Genomic DNA, 25,130 nt, shown 5'->3' on the forward strand with positions numbered 1-25,130 from the left:
TTTTCTAAGTTTTTTTTAAGTCTAAGGAAGTATTTTTGCTTAGTTATTTGATTATAGGGTCTGGAAGACTCCGAGAAGATTTTGGTTTAGAGTTTACTAATATATGATATAGTATTGTTTGTATTTAAGGTTAGATTTTAGAATCTTAACTTTTTTTATAAAAAATTGACCTACATGTATTTACTTTTGTGTGTATTAAATGATTTATAAGTTGATTTTAAGTTTAATAAACTTTGTTTTGCTATTTAGTTACTTATTTGATTAGGTTATGGTTTAGAAAACTTCCTGAAGACTTTTCAATAAGACTTCCAGAAGACTTTTCAATAGGACTTTCAGAAGACTTTCCAAGAAGTCTTCTGATATATTTCTCCATAAATTTTAGTAAAATTTAGGGTTTTCGGCTAAATCGAAGTCTACAAGAAGTCTACCAGAAGTCTTCTCATGTATTTGATTTTAGGGTCTTGAAGACTTCCCAAAAAGTTTTCTCTTAGAAGAAGTCCTCTGTATCGAAGACCTAATTGAAAATTTTGTCCCTATATATATAAAGAAAATTTGCACATTTTTCTTTTTTTTTTCAAATGACTGTAACAAAAATATAATGTTTCTCACTATAAGATTCTCCGACTTCTCTCTAATCTCTTTGAACATCAAAACACCAAACTTTAAATTCATTTCTCATTTTTTTTTCTTATGTCTTCTCACTATTATCTTATTTTTGCAGGTTTTTCATTACATGGTTCTCATCTTTCACTTATTCAAAGGTATATCTATAAATTTTGGATATGTGTTATTATGTGTTTTATATATTAGATTCTAAAATGATATAAATAAACCTAATATAAATGTTTTGTTTATTATTTAAGCATAAAATTATATTTTTGAAGTTTCTCTCTATTTTAAAGCCTTGAATGTTTTTAAATTTCCAGGTTTTTCAGATCTAAGGCAGACTTTGAAAGACTTCTCAGAAAACTCCCGGAAGACTTTAGGCAAGGCTTCTAATGCATTTTATGCTAGAAGACTTCTCACGAAGTCTTCCAAAGTATTCTGTCCAAAGTGATACTAATTTTGGATATGTATTTTGTGTGCTTTATATTAGATTCTAAAAAGTTATAGATTCAACCTAATTTGATTGTTTTGTTTATTATTTAAGCATACAAATTTTATTTTTGAAGCTTTCTCTGTTTTGAAGTCATCTGAATGTTTTTGAATATGCAGATTTTTCAGATCTAAGTCCGACTTTGGAAAACTTCTCAAAACACTTTTGGAAGACTCTCGGAAGACTTCTTGCGAAACTTCTAATTCATTTTATGCTAGAAGACTTTCCACAAAGTTTTCAAGAAGTCTTCTGCCCAAAGTGGTACAAATTTTGGATATGTATGTTGTGTGTTTTATATATTAAATTCTAAAAAGTTATAGATTCAACCTAATGTAATTGTTTTGTTTATTATTTAAGCATAAAAATGTATTGTTGAAGTTTTCTTTGTTTTAAAGCCATTTGAATGCTTTTGAATGTGCATATTTTTCAGATCTGAGTTAGACTTTGGAAAACTTCTCAGAAGACTCTCAGAAAATTCTTGAAAGACTCTTGAAAGCCTCTCGGAAGACTCTTGGAAGAAGTCTTCTAATGTATTTTATGTTAGAAGACTTCACACGAAGTCTTCCGAAGTCTTCTGCCCAAAGTGGTACAAAGAAATGATATCAAGTGGACTCTAAGCTTATTATGTTGAGGAATGATATCTAGCTCCATGTGTAATAGTTTTGCTTATGGTTTGTTTTATGATTTGTATGTTTACTATTTTAGTTGTGAATTTTTTTGTAAACTTGAAGAGATGTTAATGAAAATAATTTGGTATATATGTTCATGTTTTTTTCCAAAAGTACTTGACATTATTGAAGTTATTGATACAACATATTAAGAAATTTTCTTAGCCATTCTACTCATTCATAACAAAACACACCAAAACAAAAACTTAGTCAAATTTACTAAAACTAAGAGAGAAGACTTCACAAGAAAACTTATTCAAATTCACAAAAGATCAAACTTGAATTTTAAGTGAAACTTGAAATTTTAAATCTCATGTATGTTAAAAATTATACTTTATGATCTAAAAAAGACACATTAAACCACATGACTTGATATTCTTGAAGTTACTAAACACTTTTGAAAGTTAAAAACATACTTTGAAGTTACTTAACACTCTTGAAAATCTAATGTAGAAGACTTCTTAAGAAGTCTTCTTGGATTAGCTAGAAACATTAGTAAACATAAATATTTGAAATCACATAATTATCACTAAATAAGTTATGAATTTTATTCAGGAGTTCCAATATTGACTAATACACATGAATTAATAATAAAATATTAAAAAGTCATTTTGATTGTAGAGAAAATGAAGGTTTATTAAACATTGACGTAGACGACTTCCGAGAAAACTTCTTAAGAAGTCTTCTATTTAGGTCATTTTTGCAATTGAAAATTTACGAATGAAGATTTCCTAAGAAGTCTACTCTACAGAAGATATCTTAAGAAGTCTTCCTTTGTAATTATTGACTTAATTTTGAATTAAAAAAAATTCTTGAAAATGCCAGAGAAGACTTCTCTTCGATAAACATGTTAGTTTTGCAATTGACTAGAGTTTTTCAGAAAATTGACTTTTTATAGAAGACTTCTTGGGGAAGACTTCTATAGAAGTATTCTCAATGTCGCAAGAAGTCTACCTGGTATACTTTTGCAATTGACTATATTTGATTTTTCCAGAGAAGATTTCAGAAAACTTTCAGAAGACTTCTATAGAAGTTTTTCCCGAGAAGACTTCCTGAGAAGTCTTCTACAAAAAGTCAAATTTATGACAAACTTCGGTCAACTGTAAAACTAACCTATTGATTTGAGAAGACTTTTGTGGGATTTTTTTTTTCTTAATAAAGGAAAGTTAGAAGACTTTTAGGAAAGTCTTCTTGATGGAGAACACATCTAACGAAGTCTTCAAAAAGTCTTCCCGAAGTCTTCTGAAAGTCTTCGCAAATAGATCAGATAAAAAATGATTTTATACGTTGAGCTTGTGAGATTACTTGCTTAGCTTCTCCAAGCACTCTGAACTTCACTACAAAAGCTACCAAGTCGTTAATTACCACGAATCATGAGCTTAAATGTTTTTATGAACCTTACAAAGCTTGAAATCAAAATTTTGGTTTTGTTTTGATAAATTTGAAGAGAGAGTGAAAGAGATGTGATTTGTGTGCATAAGTAATGAAATATGAAGAGTAAAAATCGAAAGTTTGGTGCATTAAGAGCTTCAAATTAGTTGTTCATGGTGGTTAGTGTATTGATGTTAATGGAAATATTGTAAATACTTGGTGAAAATGAGGATGATAAGGTAAAATAATAATTTTCAGAAAAAGAAAAAAAATGTAATGGCATTTTCGTGAATAACTTAAACTTCTAGGGTGAATATGAAAAAAAAAATTACAAAAAAACATGGGTTATTTTGTGTTTGACTTGAAATTTTAGGTTATATTTGAAAAAAAAATCCAATTTTAAAATGACATTCAATGTATAACAAGAAAATGAGATTTTTTAGAAACAGAAACAGTAAGTATGGCTTCAATTGGTGACTTTGCTCAATCGAGAATTACGAAGGAAATTTAATTAAGCTGTGGAAAAATAATTAAGTTGAGGAAATTTTTGAAATCCACTGAATAAAACTTGCGGAACAGTTTTCTAAACAACTGGATAAACTTTACGGAATGGCGGAATATAACTATGAAAATTAATAACTATGAATAACTAAATGGTATTATAATAAAATACCAATTAATTTTAATCAAAACATTTATTATATCTTAATTATTTATCTTACTCTAAATACTTATAATAATATATTAACATATAGATTTAAAATGAAGTTATAGATTAATATTATTTATTCCATAATTATTTATAATTAACTAATATTTATCTTAAGTTATATTATTTTCAAAAACAATATAAAAAGGCTGATTCCACAAATAATCTGCTAAAATATCACTTTTTAGTAATATAGATATCTATCCTATGGACACTTTAAAATTAGCATAAATGAAGTCTCTATTGTGGACTGAAGCACAAGTTTCACTGACAAAATGGGTTCCCCAAAATATAGAGATCGAGGCCACTAATCTACCAATCATTCCAGGTGTATGGTGCTTTATAGATGGGTCATTGAAATATCAGAAGATTTTTTGAGGACAAGGATGATATAGTACTTTGGAAGGTTTTGATGGTTTGATAGGCACAAAGAATACAAGGGTGAGTTTGTCACCTTTTCACTCGGAAGTGGAAACGCTTATTTGGGAAATGGAATGTATGCGAAATTTACGTCAGTTTCAGATCATATTTGCAATGGATTATTCTCAATTGGTAAATATGGTTTCAGAACTATAAGAATGACCAGCTTTTGCAAGTTATTTGGACGATATCAAGATCCTGAAAGAATGTTTCACAACTCTAACATCATTCATGTACCCAGAACACATAATACACAGGCGGATTGTCTTGCACACAGTGATAGGAAGCAGCCGTCTTTTGTCATTCATATGGATGCAGAATTACCGGTTTAATTTACAAAGTCTTAGGAGTCTGTTTATGCTGATGACAAAAAAAAAATTTCGCTTTTTCACTTAATGAGAACTTTTTTGTATTTTTTCAGCAAAAACGCAAAGCCCGCGTTTTTGCGTTTTATGTTCTATTCCGCAATTTTTTTATTGGTAATTTTTTTTGCATTTTTGTGTTTTTAGACATTGTTCCGTCATTCTGCCGGTTACCGATCAAAATCTATGTGTCTATAGTTCAAAAAGCAAGTAAATTATTTGTTAAAATGTGTCAAAAATGAACCTGCAATTCTTACTCTTTCAAAAATGTGAACACGAAGCAGCGTTTCAATAACCCAAAAGTCCAAAACGTTACACCATTTTTTCATAATCACATCATCGTAAAACCCTACTCATTCAGTCTCTAAAACTTTAGATAACCTTAGATAACTAATAAAACCCTACTCATTCAGTCTCATCGTTACACAAAGACAGAGATAATACAAACATATACATCTGTAGATAACTAATATAACCTCGTTGAATTTAAACCAATCAATCTCCTGTCATTTTTTATCATCTCCGAAAAGTAGACATAGTAGAGAAGCAAAGACGCCGGTAGAGTCAATCGACGCTTGATGCAGAAGATTGCTCTTGATTTACTCATACGACCGGTCAAAATATCACTCTCCTTATTAAGAACAGCTGTGTCTTCCTCCAGGTCATGGATTTAATACTTCTAACTTACCGATCGGAAGCTCATAAGTAGAATCTCAATCCAGACGCCACAGTTGTTAACGCCTTCGCTGGATCTTTCCATGTTATAGGATCAACAGATCCATGTGGGGCAGACGAACCCATTTGAGTGTCAAACGAACGCAGGAGGAAGGAGAAACTGATGAGACACAATGTACAGAAGAAGATGATGTGGCCTTAGACCAAAATAATGGTTTTGAAATGTTTATCTTTATTTAAGTTTATGATTAGTGGAATTTGTGTTTTCTTAATTTGTGGATGTGTTAGACCAGGTTTGACATGTTAGTTAGTTAATCTATTATGTCTTTAAGATCATCTATTCTATTAAAACAGCAGCATGACCCATTGATATATGTGTAGTCTAACTGAACTTACTTTTAAAATAACTGCTTTATTCTACAAAATACAAAAGTAATACCAAACCTTATATATCATAACCTCTCCTTTTTTGAGCCAAATCGAAACCACTTCTTTTATTCCTATATTGTAGGGATCCACTACTCTTATCTTAACTAATTAAAATCCATGTTTATATAATATATTTGAGTATGTAACAAAAATGATGACATGTTCGACTATAATCCCTGTAGCATGTTTCGCCAAAAAAATATGTTAATATACTTTATAAAGAATATGACCATATATGACATGTTCCATATAATTCATCCATATGTGCAATTAAAAAAGCCCAGTGTTATTCAATTTTTAATGGGTTTTACCTATATATTGTCAAATATGTTTGATATATATATATTTTAAATGGTTATATGCACTGATTTATATTTTTAATAACTTTAAGAATATTTTAATTTATTTGTGATTTTGGATATTCAAAAAAAAAATATTTCCATTGACAATTATATATAACTATTAGCTATTACTACACGTTGAAATTAAACATAGGTATTCTGATATCTATTCTGGTACGAATCGATTCTTTCAAGTTTTTGTGTTTATATATATAAAAATTAAGTTTTTCGGAAGAAAATTAAAACGAAAAATATACCCGCCCTTTCAAGGGCGGGTTAGAATCTAGTTTTACCTTAAATGAAAGGGAAGAAGAGAAAATTGTAGTAACTTGTGTTTTGTTTTATTAGTTTGTTTTTCACAAATTCTCTTAGTTTTGAAAAGAGACCTTAATTGGCATCAAAGCAACTTGTGTTCTAAGGTATCAAATGAGTGATTGGGTTCACTCCTAACAAAAACTAATGAGACATAAAGAGTTTACTCAAGATTTGAGATTTTGAAGCCCAACAAGTTCTATGTTTAATTGAGAAAAGCTTTTACAACAAGCCCACATATTGCTGCAGCATTAATAGTATTTTTTTAAGTAACTAAAAGTATTTATATTAGAAGTAACATGTCCACTCCTGAAGGCAACACTAATTATAATCACGGTACTAGATTTTAACCTGCACACCCGTGCGGGTAACATTTCATTGATAAATATAAAATTTTATATTATTTTGTATATAATAATTTATGATAATATATTGCTGCTATTTTAAAAATAACTAAATAGATGATATATAGTTCTAAATATTAAAATTTAGCATATGTTAACAATTTTATTTTTTGTAAAAATTATTATATAATTTATGAATATTAATCATTTTAAAAGGTGAATGATATTTTAGTCACTTTAAATGGTGAATAATATTTTATGTATTTATCTTACTGAAAGTTTTTTTTCAAAACATATTGGTTTACCAATTCAACATAATTTTAATTTGTTTGCAAAAAAAAAGCATAATTTTAATATATAATTCATTAGTTACTTCTATTTTAATATAATGTTGAATATACTTATAAATTTTATAAAATTAGCAAAACAAAAATCATTATTTTTTTTATAATTAAAATTTAATTAAAATTAATTTATAATAATATTATACTATTAATTTTGAAATTAATCAGTGCATTAATTAAAAGAATATTTAAAATTTTAAAAAGATTTTGTTAGATTTTTTTTCAACAGATTCTGTTGTTCCTAAAACTGAAATTTAAATTTATAGTTAAAATGGATTTGTTATTAATATCCTTATAATTATTTATAAATGTTATATATTAAATAAACTAATGTAAACAATAAAAAAAATTATTTGAATATATGGACCTAGACTTCTAATATGACTACTTTGTAGTAGATGAAAATGGTACTTCTTTTTTAATAGAGAAGATGTGTCAACCCAAAAAAAATATTTTATGAAATGTTGATTATGAAACATCTAAAGTTTGATCGCTACACTGTTTGTCGTCTATCTTTTTATCATATTATTTCCACTTTTGTGTCATGTTACTCTTTCTTCCTAATCAATTTTGACAATGATTCATCTTGACTTCTTGAGAAATAATTGCTTTAGTTTTGTGTGTGTGGGGGGTTTACATGTCCAAGATCTTAAGAAGCCAGATGGGGACAGATTTGAACTAGTTTAATATTCGTAATTCGTAGTATAGTTTTTTTCCTGCTAGATGGTGTTAGGATTTAGTATTTGTTTTTACGTCTTTTTCCTATTATATATGTCATCATTTGAAAATCTTGTGGTTCTAAGGTGATCATGTGGTTACCATAACTAGGAACCAAATGTATACGAAGAGTTAAACACATAAAAGTTACTTAGAAACACAATACAAACTTTATAAAAGAGATAATGAAATTACAACATAGAGGTGCAAATGCAAATCAACGAAAGACACAAATCTTACAGACCATCATAAAGATTAAAGAGAAAACCATCAAAGAAACACAACAAATGTCCCACTCCAACATTATTATTTTCTTTCATCCTTCTTAATCATCGGACTCCTTTTCTTTCTTCTTCTCCTCCTCTTCAGTGCTCTTGGCGTGATAACCTGGGAGCTTCTCTTTGATCTTCTCCATCAGTCCTTTCTTCTCTTCTGGATGCTCAGCCGTTTTCTCCGTCACTGGTACTGCAGCCGCCGTGTCGACCACTTGAGAATCCTCTGGTTTCTCGCTGTGACCTGGAAGCTTCTCCTTGATCTTCTCCATCAGTCCTTTCTTCTCCTCCGGATGCTCTACCGTTTCCTCCTTCACCGGAAGGGTGGCGATGACTGGGGTATCATCCTCTGTCTTTGTTCCGTGTGGAAACTTCTCCCTGATCTGCTCCATTACCTCTTTTCTATCTTCCTTTGTTTTCTCATCTTCTTCAGCGATCTTTTTCTTCTCCTTCTTCCTCTTCTCACCATCTTCTCCTTCTTCATCGCTTGACTGTTAGAAATCAACACACTCGGGTTAATAGAGATTTAACTAATAACTAGTATAACACTATATCTAAGTTTTATAAATAATTTTAAATCACACTCAGAGCAGATTTTTGCATAGTTCCTAATATTAGTGGTTAAGAGCATCTCCAACCCATTGCTATTTTCACCTCTATAATAGCATTTAGAGGTGAAATTGCTCCAACCCACCTCTATTTCTTCCTCTATAATAGAGATCTCTATTTTTTTCTCTATTTATAGAGGAAGAAATAGCATTCCTCTATTTTTTACTCTATATTTTAGAGATTGCTATTTTAGGGGAATACATTGGAGCATATCTCATCTCTATTATAGAGTTCCCCTATTTTAGAGGTGAAAATAGCAAAATACATTGGAGATGGTCTAATATAAATGTGTCACTCAGCCTCCAAATAATTAATTAAAACATATGTTTAGTAATTGTTTCAAACCCCACAAATATCATCTCAGCACTGTATACGTTACTTACAGAGGAAGAGCTGTTGGATCGGTGAAGCTTTTGGAGGAGACTAGGTTTGTTCTCTTCTTCTTCTTCCTCGTGCTTCTGGTGAAGCTTCTCGAGGAGAGTAGGCTTATGCTCCTTCTCTTCCTCTTCTTCGTGCTTCGCCACAAACGCCGGCGGTTCCGAGACCTGAGCCTTGTGCTCAAACTCTGACTCAAGTGTCGTCGTTGTCGTCGTCTCTTGAGGTTTCACTTCCTCTTTTTTCCCCAAGAAGTCAAACAGTCCACGATCTTTAACCTCTCCCGTCGTCGCAGATGGTTCCTCCGTGGTGGCAACCTTTGGGGTCGACTCGTGTTCAGGGACGTTCTTGAACTCCTCCGAAGCGTTCTTGTACTCTTCAGCCATAGTTTTCGCCTGAACAGTTAAACGAGAAAAGATAAACAGAAAATATAAATGAGAGCTTTACTTTGCTTTTAAGGTGATGATGATGTAGAGCTGTGATGAGTATTGTGAATGTGATGAGAGGTGAGAGTGGGGTTTTATAGTGTGAGCGAGAGGGTCCAGGCCAACGCGGAGGTAACGCTGTAAACATTTAATTGATTGTTTTAATAAAGCGAAAAAGGATGGTGATTATTTTCTTAAATTGCAGAATGAACCTCTTTTCTTTAAGTCGGTAGATGAGCGAATCATGAGAATATGAGATCATCCATTTCTTTTTATTGATTTAAAGGTTATGTTAATAATATATTGGTGAAAAACTGAAAAGTTCAACAAAATATAAAATATCGCATAGCCATGTACTTTTTTTTATCTACGGGGAGCTGTATCGATTATCGAAGTATAGTTACGTGGTCGAAGTACATCCTTTAAAATATATTTATTGCAAGACATTAAATTAATTAGATTAGAGACAAATAACTAGAGAGTTTGTGAATAGAACTCTTACATTTTGTTTAAAAAGAATCATTAATCTTTCCTTTTTCTATGTGTTGTCCTTTGTGTGTTTAAAACTTTTGTCTAAAAATTTGCATAACCAAAGCTATTAACATCGTATTTTAGTTTTTATCAGAAAAACATCGTATTTTAGTCATCATGACCATCACGACTCGTGGCAGGAAGTAATTGATGAGAAAAAAAACTAACGGTCACGGTCAGTGAATGGAAGACTCGTAAAAATAAAAATAAAATAATGCAGAAAGACATGGTCTAAGCCAATGAATGATAGCCGCGTGTCCGGAGAGCGTTTAAAGGACCCACATCTGGGATATAGGTCGGTTTTGATAGGCTAGTGGAATGGATGTCGGTCATGTGGGGCAGTTGAACATATTGGGGCACGTCGGGTAGAAGCTGCTAGGTACATGACACTAGTCTTGTAGTAAATCTCACCTTTAGACGTTACATGGAAAAATGATTTTTTTTTTTTTTTTAAACTATGGAAAAAGGATTTAGAAACCTTCAGACGCAGTAAATATTTAAAAATTTGATAAAATGTTAAGTATTATACCATTTTCAAAATTAATAAATAATATTTTTGATGATGGTTTGAAGTAAAATGATATAAGATTTAAATTAAAAAAACTTCTTAGGGAAATAACTAAATGTATGAACTTATAAATTTTTTTTTTTTTTTGAACATTTGAACTTATAATTTTGTGGTGTCACTTTCGGCTTCTCTGGTTATTTCCATTACGGACGAAACTTTATCATTTTAATAGATGTGGGCATTGAAAACGCACCATTCTGGAATCTGCTACAAATAATTAAATTATGAATCGTGTTCGGCTGAAAGATTCAAATCGACGTGCCATATATAAATCGAGACGTTTCATGTATACGCGACCCGTAACATTACCGAATTTTGTATTTTAGGCATCATTAGGGTGGTTACTAGTACTATACCGACACATACCAAACGAAGCAATCGTTTTCGTTACTAATTTGGGGAATCCCTTATATATTAAAAGAGGACCATTGGAGTTAATGCTTTCACACCAAGTTGGACACGTGTCTATTGGAGAGACACTCTCACAAATAAGTTTCCTTATTTGCTTCCTCTATAAGCGAATTCTTAAAGAGTTTCCTTATTCTACAAAAAAAAGTAACCAAGTAATGTTTTAGACTTCTAACGGGAATCGCAAAGCGGGGAGTTTTATCTTCTTCATTCTTAAGCACCTATTACTTCAAACGTAAGGTTTTCAAAGAAACCTTCGAAGTTCTACGTGGAGACCGACTTAGGAAACGACGACCAAGTGACCCCGAAGCTCGGAACGTTTAGACACGCCGGGGTTGAAGACGAGCCGCTCTCTCATCTTCAGACGAGACATGACCATTCATCTGAAAGAAGAACACATCAGGAACACTTTGAAGACGAGAAAAATCTGTATCATGTTCCAACGACACACGACATCATGAACTCCATTCTGTCCTCTTGAGTAACACTTTGAAGACCATCGTCGGTCGTGGCGCGTCCGTGCACATCGATGGGGTTTAGGTGGATAACTTCTCCAACGTCTGATTTGAGACGTTCTGCGAAATCGCTGGACGGTTACAGTGTGTCGTTCTTCGGAGGGCTGCGCAAAGACATGAAGCACCATGATATAATGTGTTTGACGGCTCCCCACTGCATAATACATTGAAGCTCCCCACTGCATGACACATTGCGAAGCTCCCCACTGCATAACACATTGAAGACATGATGCATCATGATATCCGCGGGGTTATTGATGCTATAATGTGCTCGACGGCGATTACTCTGTCTACCAATTACATGACGCATCATGATATAAGGTCATAAACCTTGGCCATAGTGATACTTACACTCGTGAGAAGAATGCACATACTATGAGATTAAATGAACTATAAAGAGTATCATCACTCTCTCTAATATTGTTCTTCAACGTGACTTCTTCTTCTCACATAACTTTGTTCTTCAATGTGTCAATCTATGTGCATGCTTGCGATATAAAGACTATAGAGGAGTATGGAGAATCCCAATAGGAGTGATCGAAAGATAAGATGACGACGTCCCAAGAAGAGAAATCCATTTATCTGTTACTCAAGAGGACATAACGGAGAAGATGATGACGTCTTTTCCTTTTCTCTTATAAGGGATTTGTTGTACTATATTCAACGTCCCATTAGTTTGTTACGTGAGAACTCTGTATAAGAAAGAGTTTAACATAACGTAGATATTGTAGCTATAGCGATTTTAATTGAATTAATGAACCGAACTGGTTGGTTCCGAGTTGGAAAATCAATTGAAATCTGCGAATATAACCAATTCGTTGGTTGCTGGCCAAGGCAAAAAATATATGATAATCAACTAATATAATCTGTTTATGGCAATATACGTATATCGTAGTGTGATGGCCGAAATGTAACTTTCTGTTATCGTAGTGTGCTGCCCGAAATATATTCTAAGTTTCAAATTAAGAAGTTAGGTGCTGACAAAAAAAAAGTAAGGTTTTCCCTTTTCAGTTTTATATTTGTGATTTTTAAATTTTGATGAAGATTTCATTATGTCACCTGAAGAAAATGAAGTGAACGATGGTAAAGAAAACCAAAATTAGTTGATGTGATTTGGTGTTAGTTTATTTCCGTTATTGACAATTTATTACAATGATCTTTCACTTTGAGTTTATTTTAAATTTGAAGTTTAATTTATTATTCAAATTAGAAATATAAATATTTATGATTTTTATATCTTAAATTTTTTTAGATGTCATAACTTTTACTTTGTTACAGAAAATTTTAAGTAGTCTAAACTATTTTTTGATATTTTGTAGGTAAAATGAAAATAAAAATATCAAAACTAAAGTTAAGTATTTTCTAAATACCTTTTAAACATAAAATATATACATATCCAAACTATTATTTTATGTTTTAAATACATTTAGAAAATATCAAACTATAGTTTTTATATTTTTATTTTCATAGCTAATATAATATTATATAATAAAATTAATTCATTTATTAACCCAAGATTCACCCGCGGTCGATCCACTGACCCATCGATCCGGTAAGTCCTTTTAACATAATGAGAAAGAAGGTTTTTGGATAAGCTTTAAGAAGTAAGAACATGCTAACGTTTATAATGGTTGTTAATGTCAACATTGTCACATTAAAAGATACAAAAGCCGGCAATACCACTCTGAGGTTGACTTAAATAATAATCAAAATTATTTTAAAATTTTGACAATATTTACGATGATGCTGGTGAATTTTTCTGATCACTTAATAAAAACTTTGAATTTTCTATTTTTTATAACTTATAGTATGTGGTCCTTATTTATTAGCTATTGATAATATAATAAGTTTGAAACACTCATATACTGAAGCCTATGAATTTTCGATGGAGGATTTTCTACACCGAATTCTATAGAAGAATAATGTATCTTTCAATTAATGATTGCTTAAGATATTTATTATATATTTATTTAAAAAATGAAGATGGTCGCATTAAATCTAACTGATTGTATCAGGTAAGATATCAAGTTTTTTACATAAAGTTTGCAATAATCGATATATATTCCAACTACATATCTATCACTGAAAGAAAGAAAAACGAAAAAATCAGTTTAATTGAACAAACCAAAATAAATACAGCTTCCGAATGGTTGTTATATTTTAAAAGAGTTAAATCTAAAAAAATCCAACCTAAAACCAAATCGATGTCCACACTAAACAGATCTAATATCTTCTTATCTTATAAATATTAAAATTAATAATTTTACTCCGCGCAAGGCGCGGGTTATCACCTAGTTATTATTTAATTAGTTAAGTTGATCGCAACACAAATAATTCAGTGCACCAAGTCAAAATGTTTTAAGAATAAATTAAGAATAATCAAACTAGAAGAAGGATCAGAGATATATTTGGTTTGAATAAAAAAAACCAAAACCACAGCTACTCATGAAACTCTTGAATGAGTAGATAATAAGGAAAATTACATGTTTACCACTTTCATGGTACCACTTTTCATTTTTACCACCACTAAGGAGACATTTTCAAAAATGCATTCTTCATTAAGTTTAAAAGACTATTATGCCCTTGTCATATATATATAATAAATCATTATTTAAATAAAAAATAAATAAATAAAAAATAAAAATATAAAAAATATAAAAAAAAAGTAAAATCTTTTTTTATGTTTTCGAATTATACTTTTTCAAATTTGAACTTTTTTATTATTTTTTTTATAAATTTTTTTTTTCGAATTTTTTTCCGAACTTTTTTCAAATTTTTTTTTGAAAAACGAAAATTATGTTTGAAACTATTTTTTAAAAAAATTTATGTATTTTTAAGTATTTATTTATATATTTATTAGAATCCTAAATTTCACATTCAAAAATCCCTACCCCACTCCTTAACTCTAAACCCTAAGTCTAGATTAGTTAACTCTAAGGATATAATTGTCTTTTATCCTTCATTAAAAGTGAGTGTAAAAGTGATTAGTGTAAACATGAAAAGTGGTACTATGAATGTGCTATTTGTGGCAATTTCCCTAGATAATTTTATGACTGTATGTTTAAAGATTAACTAGAGTTGATTTTGATTTTTGGGCGCAAGGGTTTAGTTTTATTTCTATAAATGGGGTAGTAACATTTTCAAACACATAGATTATTTGTCTAGTTCTAGGTTTTTAGGAACCTACCTGAACATAGAAGAATCAAATGAACCTCATCTAGAAATTTATTATATTCAAACATAGTTTAATTTTAAAATTCAAAAAAATTAATACCCGAAAAACCGACATTTACTCAAATGTGTAACTGAATGCCCATATCTAACTAATTTTATAAAGAAATATTTTTTTTTTGTTAACCGATTTGAATTCTCGTCACGAATAGAACAATTTCATTTAAACTTGCGAAATTATTAAGGTTAACAAGTAAAAAATGGTGAAAAAATGAAATACAATTAATGAAATAGTGTGAAAAATGTAAAAAGAAATGTAAAATATAATAAAACAATTAAAATAGGCAAGTTTTATTTTGTACTTCTGTAATAAAAGTTGAATTAATTAAAAATATATTAAAAGAAGTGCTTAGTATTAATTAAAAAATTGAAAATGTGTAAGAGTCAACTTAAAAATCAACAAATATTATTTTGTACTTGAGTTTGAATAGAATTAGATGCATCACAACTATCTACTATAAAATTATACAACATCAAACACACACAATTATCCTTTGGAATTCATATTATTGAGTATAAAGAGAGAAATGTACCCTAGAGACAAAACAATTTTATTGAGTAAAACACAAATGATCAAACTCTATACACTTGCGTACACGGCAATGTTTCCATCAACAAACAAAAAAACTCAAGTTTCTATATTTTGTTTCTGTTAGTTTCGTGAGATCTCGAAAGGCCCAATGCATTGTTTGGCGTAACACATCATGTACTCATTACGCTAACATGGGCTTTCTCCACTCGGGTCGGGTCAAATCCTGCACCGGGAAGTTATAACCCGACCCGCGATATTTGACAGCGAGATCGAGGAGGGGAAAAGGAAGAAGAGGAGAGAGACGCTAACGAACAAACAACCTTGAAATTTCATCTCCGAAGATTTTTGAATCCACAAGAGTTGTTGGATTCATCAATTTTCGAATCGATCTTCAATCGAGTGAGAAGAGGAGGATCTTTGGGTGGAGCGAAGCGATGATAACAAGATCGAATCTAGCGGAGCAGCTGAGGGAATACCAGATTCGATCGAAGCACGATTGGGCGTCGGTCTCCTTCTTCTCCTCAACCTCGAGCTTTTCTTCGTCTAGGTGAGAGATGTTTATTCCGTTTCGTAAGATCCGAGATCTCTGCATTTGTTTTTGGTTCTTCGTTTGATATTAGCTCTAGTACCTGCCTAAGTTCTCGAGAATTTCGATTCGGTTTCCGGGAATATAAACGAAACTCGTCAAAATTATGCTCAGATGATCGTATAATACAGTGTTAGTTATATTCAATTCAACATCATCCCCTATGTTACGCTATATTCACAGCATGGATCCAAGACGATTGTGGCTCCAGCAGTTGTTTTTTATTAGTATGTGCTATACGTCAAGGACACCTGCACTATGACCTTAATGATATTGTCGTTTCAGCAAAGATTAAGCTAGTTTTGCAATAGGTCTTCGTGTTTTAGGGTGTTTATAAGAGTATTCAGTTTCAATTCGATATTATTATCGCTACCACTCTTGGTATGATTGTGTTTGATAGTAACCAATGTAGAATTCATATACAGAGTAATGCATCTATGTGTTTATTGATTCCTCTAACCAGTACGTGCCATGTTCTTGGCTATCAAATAACAGAAGTGACATGGTTCTCTATCGAGATTCAGTCTCATTTTTATATGATGTTAAGCTGGTCGAAATTTCCTTCCTTATCTCTTACAATCATGATTGAGTCATAAGCTGTTTGAGTTTTTTTTTTTTTTTTAACTTACGAATGCGTACATCTTCATGAGTTACACGTTATTAATAAGCTGCTATTTGGTTTGAGGCAGGGTGGATGTTGTAGTCTTTGTCATCTGGGAGCTAGTCATCTTAGCCTTCTTAGTGTTCTCAGCCGTTTCCTTGTACTTCAAACGATTGCAACTCGCCTTCATCTTGGTATGTGTCACTTTGCTACTACTTGTTTGCATGAAGGTCACCAAGCAGGTGAGATCGGCCAGGAAGAAGAAGCGAAGGATGCTTCTTCCACTTTCTATGTAAAGAAACACCAAACCATATGAGAAGTTGCTACTCTTTTTTTTTTCTTCACAAAACTCACCTCCTGGTTCACCCTGCTGATCATCCAATTGCGCGTTTAGTTTAACGGATGATGAAGACGACAGTTAGACTTACGGCATGGAGATTTAGAGCTTTGAGTCATGTCAGGGTGACTGAGCCCGGCAATCTTAGGCTTTAGGGTTGTTAGTGTCTGACAATCATTTTTCTTCTGATTAGCATTTTGGCTTTTGTTCAGGGAAAATAATGTGTTGAAAATTAAAGAGTTATGTTTCATGTGTAATTGTGGTTGTGAAATTCAGACATGAGAATCATAATATCAAGCTTGCATTATTTGATTTCCAGTGGACCACGGAGATTAGTTTTGTTCTTGTTTTTTTGTTTTGTTTGGTTTCGGGTAGGTCTGGGCGTTTTTAACTCAACCTGAAGTATCGACCTTAACCCGAACCGGAAACACCGAAACTGAATCTGAACTGTTTTACAGAAATATCCGAATGGGACTTATAAGCTTACTACTTTGGACTTTGGTTATAACCCGAACCGAACCGAAATTCGAATTAGGATCCGAAGATATCCGAAATTAGTTAAATATGTTAATGTTTTTATATATATTTAGGTGATTTAGATATTTTAGAGTATTCAAAATATTTTTGTAGTTTGTTTTATTTGAATATTTTTTAGTTAACTTAGATAGTTTAACTATTTTTTAATTAGATTTGTAAATAATTTATATATTTTAAAAAAATTTAATCAATTTTCGAAGTTTTTTAAAATATATTTCTGTACGATTTTAAATATTGGTTAAATTCAATCCGAACCTAACCGAACCGAATCTGATCCGATAATTAGTAAAAACCGAATGGTATTTATGAGCATAACACCGAAAGTCCGAAAATCTGACATTCGGACTGAAACCGAACGGACCACCGAACACCCATACCTAATTTCGGGTTTTGACTCGGTTTAGTGATTGTGAAACAATACAATAAGTTGTTGGAGACACGTCTCGAGAGGGCTCCTCTCATCCTCCGAGTTCTCTTCAAACATTAGGCGTATGGATGGAGTGTGGTGTAAATAACTGAGCCAAGCGCCATATGGATTCATAATAATGGGCCAATCCCATATGATTTTCCTAATAATGGGCCAAGCGTCATATGATTCTCTCGTCATGTCCATTTACCCGTCATGAAATTTGAGGTTCAAGCTTCATCAATAAGGACCACAAAAGATTAAGATGCACCAAATAGAAGTTATAACGGTGTAACTTCATAGTTGAAAAGTGAAGGCTTGTAGGATTTCATGTGACTTGGGGGAAAAAGACAAGAAGAAATTAAAACAAGGGAGATAGATACACAAGAAAGTGAAAAATAGTGAAGTTGAGGACGTGAATATGTGGAAAAAGCAGCAGCAATTTGCTCTAACCGGTCACATCTCACATGCTCTGTTTTCGCCACCACATCTCCTTTTACCTTCTCACAAACTAATACTTTGTGGTCTCAAAATTATGTAAATGTGGTTTTGCCACTCGTAATTAAAATTATTAATACAGTGTCCAACTTTTTCTTCTCACCAAGTTCTAAAATGAAAACAAAATTCTCAACACACAAATGGTTATAGTATTATTTTTGCGAGTAATAATAATCAGTTGATAAAATAGCTTATCAAAAGGCACTCTCCATATATTTTTATTAGTTTTATAGGACGATCTTTTGTTTAATTTGTTATAACTTATATATATTATTTAACTATATATTGTTTTTCCATATTTTAAGATTTGTCTCTCATTTCTTCCAAGAAAGTTATTGTTTATGCTTAAAGATGCAAGACCATAAAATACATGAAAAAAAAAAAATTGGGCACAAGATATATTTTTAATCTTTTTAACCCGAACAAAATATTTTTAACCTAAATAATGACGGAATCACACGGCTACCTTACACCTTCCACACATTCTTAATCCTTCTTTGTGGCCACATCACAAGCTACCACAAACACTAATCACGTTTTGTAGTATATATACATGGAGAGAGAGGAAGGTATAGTTTCAGACAGTAACAGACTAACAAACAGTACACAACGGTATTATGTTGGTAACAGATCAAAGAGCAGAGAGATCAGAGTCGAAACATATGAAGAAAGGATCTTGCAAGAGTCATAGATTCACCAATATGATGGAGAAGTGGAGGAAGTGTAAGAAAGGACACTTCTCTGTGTACACCAGAGAAGGCAAAAGGTTTGTTTTGCCGTTGGATTATCTGAAACATCCAATCTTTCAGGTCTTACTGGAGATGGCGGAGGAAGAGTTCGGTTCCACAATTTGTGGCCCTTTAAAGGTTCCTTGCGATGGAGGTTTGATGGATCACATCCTCATGTTGCTCAGAATGAAGAGTTTGTCTAGCCATGGTGGTGATGATGATGATGTGAAGAAGAAGAACCATGATGTGTCATGCAAAGAAGCTTCATCGGTTTCATATTTCTTCCCTCTCTTTCGCTGCAACGCAGCCCATGATCAGACCAAGCTTCAGTCTCTAGTTTTTTAACACTTTTATGCGTTGTGGAGAACGCTTTTACAAAGAAAGTTTATTTCTGTTTGTACATATATATATATAGAGAAACAGAGATTCTGTATAAGCCTTGCAGTTTGCTAAATCAATATTCAGTTTTGACAGAGATTTCTGTAAGAGAAGTCAATTAATCGGTTAACCAAATAAATGAGTTAACTAACGGTGAAGTGTAAGATAAGGGTGGTTGCTAGAGCTTCGAGGTTGTGAGCTTTATAAGTTCTCTTCTTAAAATTTTGCCAGAAGGATTCTTAGGGATTGAAGCCAAAAACGTGACCTTACGTATCCTCTTATATGGAGATACCTAAGCAATCAAAACAAAACTCAGAATAAATATAAGGAACCACAGTTGAATTAGTAACTAAAACATGATCTGCATTGGTTGGAAAAAAACCTGTTTTGCTACGAAACTCATGATTTCACTTTCGGATAAGTTACTTCCAGCTGTTCTTACGATATATGCCATTGGATATTGCCCAGCTTTCATTTCAGGGATGCTTCAAAAAATACAAGAAAGAAAAAGTAAAGAGCTACAGCAAAAAAGGATTCATTAAAAAGAGAAGAATTTAGTGATGCGTCATGTTAAAAAAGCAAGTCCTCACGGTATTACTGCTGCATCAGCAATCTCTGGATGAGCAAGCAACAATGCTTCAAGTTCAGCTGGAGCAACCTAACAAACATTACCAAACCCACCAACTTTACAAAAGATGATCCACACATTAAGAAAGATTTTTGTTTGTTACCTGATAACCATTGCATTTGATAAGCTCCTTTAATCTATCAACAACAAACACAAAACCTTCACTGTCAATGTAACACAAATCTCCAGTCTTCAACCATCCTTCTGAATCAATAGTAGAAGCAGTAGCTTCTTCGTTCTTGAAATAACCTTTTAAAAAAAAAACAACTCAAAACAGTTTCATACCAAAACCAAAAAACCAAAAAAAAAACACCTTTCATAACGGTAGGACTCCGAAGCCAGAGCTCCCCGGTTCGATCTACCCCCAAGACCCGACCCGTATCCGGATCCACAATCTTACCCTCCACATTCGGAGCAAGCAGACCAGAGGAACCGTACCTCTCCGTCTCCTCTTTAGTAAACATAGAAGCAACTATAGCCGCCGTCTCGGTCAAGCCATAGCCTTGCAGAACCCTAACGTTACTGTATCTCTCAACGAACTTCTCCGTCACCTCTCTGCTCAGAGGAGCTCCTCCGACCACGACGGTCTGCAACGAGCTCAAGTCGTACTTCGAATTAATCTCCTCTGCTCCGTTAACCATGGCTACCAAAATCGGCGGGACGAGAGAGAGATGCGAAGGACGGTGAATCTCCACGGCGGAGAGAAGCTGATCCATCTCGAACTTGGGAAGAACCACGATCGTCCACCCTAACGCGATCAAGCTCGTCGCGAAACCGCCGAAGCTGAATATGTGGCACATTGGGATCGTGCAGACGGTTCGCTTCTCTAAACCGAACCGGGCTCGGTACGCTTGTACCAAAGCTATTAAATTACGGTGAGTCAGCATTACTCCTTTGCTCTTCCCCGTCGTGCCTGATGAGTATAACAGAGCCGCTACATCGTCCTGGTTAACTCGCTGCTTCACTCGCGACTCGCTCGGCTCCGTCTCCATCATCTCCTCCAAGCTCCCGACTATATTGGCCCGTCCTCCTCCGCCGGAAGACGCCACGCGGTTCTCGTCCATCAGAACCACCGGGAGATTCGAGTTCGTCAGCTTGGAGACGAGCTGGCGCGTGGTGAATGCGAGGACGGGGCGCGAGTCTCCGATCTGGTTCGAGATTTCTCCGGGAGTGTTGATCGGATTCGCCGTGGTGATGACGGCGCCGAGTGACATTACGGAGAGGGAGACGATGGGGAAGAGGATGGAGTTTGGGGAGATTATAATGACGACATTGCCCTTGCGAACGCCTAATGCGTAAACGCAAGACGCGACTCTCTCGACGCCGAGCCAGAGCTCGGAGAAGCCGAGGCGACGACCGGTTACGGCGTCGACGAATGCGGTTTTACCGCGGTGAGGCTGTGATGAAATGAAAGATGGGACGTCGAGGTGTTGGTTTGGCGGGAGAGACATTGGTTCGCGTTTGCTGTGGAAAGTGGAGGTTGAGTCGCAGAAACCACTTTTCCGATCTATCGTCATCGTTTTGGATCCTGTTTCGCCGCCGTGCGTAACCGTCACTTTGGTTGTATCGTATTGGTCGTTAGGGGATGGAAGTTACGTTAGGTAACTCCTGACCCATAACATGATTACGTAACCGTAAAAGCCCACTTAACTATACATGTTTTGATACATTGGCCCGTTATATCTTGGGCCTCATCGCGCTCCAGAAATAAAAGTCTGTTGCTCATCTTCATCCTCAGTTGTCTAGAGACTGAGCTAAATTATTTTCTAAACGAGTTCCGTTGTAGATCTATTCATTTAAAAAAAAATTGCTAATCATTCACTTAGAATTCTTTTGTTTAATCGATTTAGGCTCGTGCATAAACATATCGTGGCCGACCGTAGTTGGTATATATCACTATATCAGACAGAATTATCTTTTGAACTAATACATAGTTGGTTGCAAATTATCAAATAAAGTGATCATATTTTAATATTTAGGATTCTACTTGTCCGACTCGACCTTGACAAATGACAAGATTGATCATATGATCTTATACAGAGCAATATATATATATATATATACTATTCTTGTAATAACCTTACGATTTTCAATTTTTTTTTATCCAAAATGGCTTAAACCTAAAGGTGTGCCAAGGGTCAGTTGTATCATTTTTTTTATCTGTGAATGTTTCAAATATATATCATGACAAGGTAGAGAATCTACCACATTGCCTCACCATTTATATGAGTCTCCTATTTAAATTATTCAACATTATTACAAACCCTCTCTCTTATTTAAAACAGAAAATCAGTAATAGTGAGAATCTAGCAAATAGATCATTTCAAAGCTTAGAACTGGGCAGCTTGATTAGATCTTTGCGAAGTATTTTGCCGGATGCTGTCTTTGGTATGGAGTTTATAAATGCGACCTTTCTTATTTTCTTATACGGTGCCACCTGCTCATAAAAATCAACGTCTGTTATTTTATGATCAGCTCTTTAAAATTTAAGATAAATTAAGTAGGTAGTGAAAATAAAAATAAAAATAAATAGGTAGTGTGGTTTTGTGATCATTCACATAAAGTACCTGTTTAGAGATGAAGTCAATAACTTGTTTCTCAGAGAGATTGCTCCCAAGCGTTCGTGTCACGTAGGCCATTGGATATTGTCCTGCTTCTTTATCAGGAAACCTTACACAATAACGCTCCATGTTGTGTTTTATGTTCTAAAGGGCAAAAGCATATGGAGTTTCAGTAATAAAAACACAGTGACTGTAAAAGTTTACGTACGGAATAACGGCGGCATCAAGAATGTCTGGATGAGTGATCAGGAGAGCTTCTAGTTCAGCGGGAGCCACCTGTTTATCCAATAAAAACCACAAGGTTTGTGGGTTTAAAATTTTTACACCATTGATCAATATGTAATAAAAACCGCAAGGTCTCTATAACCTGATAGCCTTTGTATTTGATCAGTTCTTTCAGTCGATCCACGACATAAAGAAACCCTTCGTCATCGATATAGCAAAGATCTCCAGTTTTTAGCCATCCTTCTAGATTGAAAGTTTCACTTGTAGCTTCTTGGTTTTTGAAATAACCTTGTAAAACAAATGTCCAAGTGTTGTTCCAACAGAAAATTACTTTTATTTAATTATATTTATGTTCCTTCGAACAAAATTGCATGTTATTCTCTAAATGTGCTGCTAACTAATGATCAGTTGACGACAAGAATAACTTCAACATAATATTTCCATTTTATTAATACTTTGTCCATTATATTTTGGGAAAGCTGGCGAGATGTTCATGCTTTTATATTTTATTCTCCAACTAACGTTCATTGCTACCAATTTAATACAAATCATCCGTTTTACATTAATAATAATAAACTACTAAAAATCAAATACTACCTAGCATTTTGAATTCATATACGATAGATACATATATTCCATTAATGCTTGAAATCAAATACGACTTGTTACGATGTTTGTTTTCATCAGAAAAACAGGAGAAAGAATAAGACATTTCTCAACTAGAATTTTACCAACCTCATAAGAAAGTCTTATAGCATATGTTTATATCTTAGTGGATAATTAATATTTATACATACATATTTAATGAATTTAAATATTTATTTATACTTAAAACTCTCTTTTTTTTTAAAGAATGCGGAGTTTAACTTTAGAAAATAAGTTGGAAAGGAAAATAACAAACTACTAAAAAATAAATCAATGAATCAAAGAATTTAGTTATGTTTTAACTAAATCAAAGACCCACCCTCGTCTTTGGTGTCAAACTAAAATATTATTTTTACTTTTACCATTTTGAAGTTGTATATGTTTTACCTTTTGAAATGGACGGGCCCTTGAGCCACAGTTCGCCTGTTTGGTTAGTTCCCATAAACCGACCCGTATTCGGATCCACGACCCTCGCCTCAACATCAGGCGTCAACGTCCCCACCGTACCATACCTCCGGCTGTCCACCATATCCATATAAGCTCCTCCACCGTTTGATTCCGTCAACGCATACGCCTGAAGTACATGCACCGTCGGATATATCTTCAAGAACCCCTCCGTTACCTCCTTGCTCAACGGCGCTCCACCACACGTCACCTTTTTCAGGGAGCTCAGATCATACTTCGCCTTGATTATATCTCCTTCGTTGGTCATAACCACCAAAACCGGCGGCGCCAGAATAAGAGCCGTGGCTCTGTACTTCTCCACCGCGGCCAACATGTCGCTGAGATCGAATCTCCGGAGGATCACCACCGTCGAACCGAGAGCTACGGTGGCCATAGCGAACATGAGTAATCCGAATGTGTGGAACATTGGAACGGTGCAGATCAGAATCTTGTCTTCCAGCGATTCCTTCGCGACCATTTTCGCCACGTAGGACGTTAAGTTCCGGTGAGAGGAGATAACACCTTTGCTCGCTCCTGTGGTACCGGAGGAGTAAAGCATCACCGCCGTATCCTCCTGGTTGACTCGGTCTCTGACTCGCTGCCCACTTGGTTCCTTCTTCATCATCTCAGACAAAACACCAACGACTCTGACTACACGACTCGGCTCCACGTGCTCCTCCTCGGTGAGGACGATGGAGATGCCGGCGGGGAGTTTGTGTGCCAGCTGAACCGTCGTGAAGGCCAGTGTCGGGTTGCTATCGGCGATTTGCTTCGATATCTCACCGACGGTGCTGAGAGTGTTCGCGGTGGTGACGACGGCGCCGAGAGACATGACGGCGAGGCATACGATGGGGATGTAAAATGAGTTTGGGGAGAGGATGAGGATGACGTCGCCTCTACGTAATCCCACATCGCGGTGGAGACACTCCGCGACACGGTCAACGGCCCTCCAGAGATCGGAGAAGCTTAACCGTTGGCCAGTGGCAGCGTCTATGAAGGCGGTGGTGCCACTGTGGGTCTGACAAGAGATGAATGTTGTGACGTGGAGCGATGGACTCGCCGGGAGACTAATGGGGTTGCGTTTGCTATAGAATGTAGAGTTTTCTTTGCAGAAACCACTTCTTGAATCAACAAGAGATGATCTTTCAACATTAGCCATTTTTGTTTCTCTGTGAACACCAACGAATCTGGAGAAGATAGTTTCAGGAGTGGCTGATGATAATTAAATAAAGGGTAGAAAGAAATTAATTAAGTAAACCTTTTGTTTCTTTCTTTGTCTTATAAGGCCATTAGCTGTGTTGA

At 34.1% G+C, this 25,130-nt stretch overlaps 5 protein-coding genes and 1 pseudogene across 5 annotated transcripts; 2 read left to right on the forward strand and 4 right to left on the reverse strand.

The window, feature by feature from the left end:
* Window positions 1–3,477: 3,477 nt before the first annotated feature.
* On the reverse strand, window positions 3,478–5,427 carry LOC125610264 (annotated as a pseudogene).
* A 2,508-nt stretch (window positions 5,428–7,935) lies between these two features.
* LOC125610265 (dehydrin ERD10-like) lies at window positions 7,936–9,548 on the reverse strand. Its single transcript, XM_048782525.1, has 2 exons — window positions 9,053–9,548; window positions 7,936–8,551 (listed from the first exon to the last, which is right to left on the reverse strand). Exons 1-2 carry the CDS (start codon window positions 9,428–9,430, stop codon window positions 8,114–8,116), a joined length of 816 nt encoding a protein of 271 aa, XP_048638482.1. The 5' UTR covers window positions 9,431–9,548; the 3' UTR covers window positions 7,936–8,113.
* A 5,903-nt stretch (window positions 9,549–15,451) lies between these two features.
* Window positions 15,452–17,092, forward strand: BNAC05G15790D. The gene is made up of 2 exons (XM_022687317.2): window positions 15,452–15,801; window positions 16,530–17,092. Exons 1-2 carry the CDS (start codon window positions 15,689–15,691, stop codon window positions 16,735–16,737), a joined length of 321 nt encoding a protein of 106 aa, XP_022543038.1. The 5' UTR covers window positions 15,452–15,688; the 3' UTR covers window positions 16,738–17,092.
* Window positions 17,093–18,446: 1,354 nt separating this feature from the next.
* On the forward strand, window positions 18,447–19,420 carry LOC106347276 (auxin-responsive protein SAUR62-like). Its single transcript, XM_013786793.3, has one exon. The coding sequence runs from the start codon at window positions 18,837–18,839 to the stop codon at window positions 19,290–19,292; it is 456 nt and encodes a 151-aa protein (XP_013642247.2). The 5' UTR covers window positions 18,447–18,836; the 3' UTR covers window positions 19,293–19,420.
* LOC111198587 (4-coumarate--CoA ligase-like 2) lies at window positions 19,358–21,915 on the reverse strand. Its single transcript, XM_022687318.2, has 5 exons — window positions 20,267–21,915; window positions 20,057–20,202; window positions 19,916–19,983; window positions 19,708–19,810; window positions 19,358–19,617 (listed from the first exon to the last, which is right to left on the reverse strand). Exons 1-5 carry the CDS (start codon window positions 21,468–21,470, stop codon window positions 19,504–19,506), a joined length of 1,635 nt encoding a protein of 544 aa, XP_022543039.1. The 5' UTR covers window positions 21,471–21,915; the 3' UTR covers window positions 19,358–19,503.
* Window positions 21,916–22,095: 180 nt separating this feature from the next.
* Window positions 22,096–25,093, reverse strand: LOC111198588 (OPC-6:CoA ligase-like). The gene is made up of 5 exons (XM_022687319.2): window positions 23,772–25,093; window positions 22,882–23,027; window positions 22,723–22,790; window positions 22,521–22,623; window positions 22,096–22,390 (listed from the first exon to the last, which is right to left on the reverse strand). The coding sequence occupies exons 1-5, from the start codon at window positions 24,985–24,987 to the stop codon at window positions 22,277–22,279; spliced, it is 1,647 nt and encodes a 548-aa protein (XP_022543040.1). The 5' UTR covers window positions 24,988–25,093; the 3' UTR covers window positions 22,096–22,276.
* Window positions 25,094–25,130: the final 37 nt, after the last annotated feature.

Source organism: Brassica napus, chromosome A6 (genome assembly GCF_020379485.1).
Source record: "Brassica napus cultivar Da-Ae chromosome A6, Da-Ae, whole genome shotgun sequence".
Taxonomy (NCBI): domain Eukaryota; kingdom Viridiplantae; phylum Streptophyta; class Magnoliopsida; order Brassicales; family Brassicaceae; genus Brassica; species Brassica napus.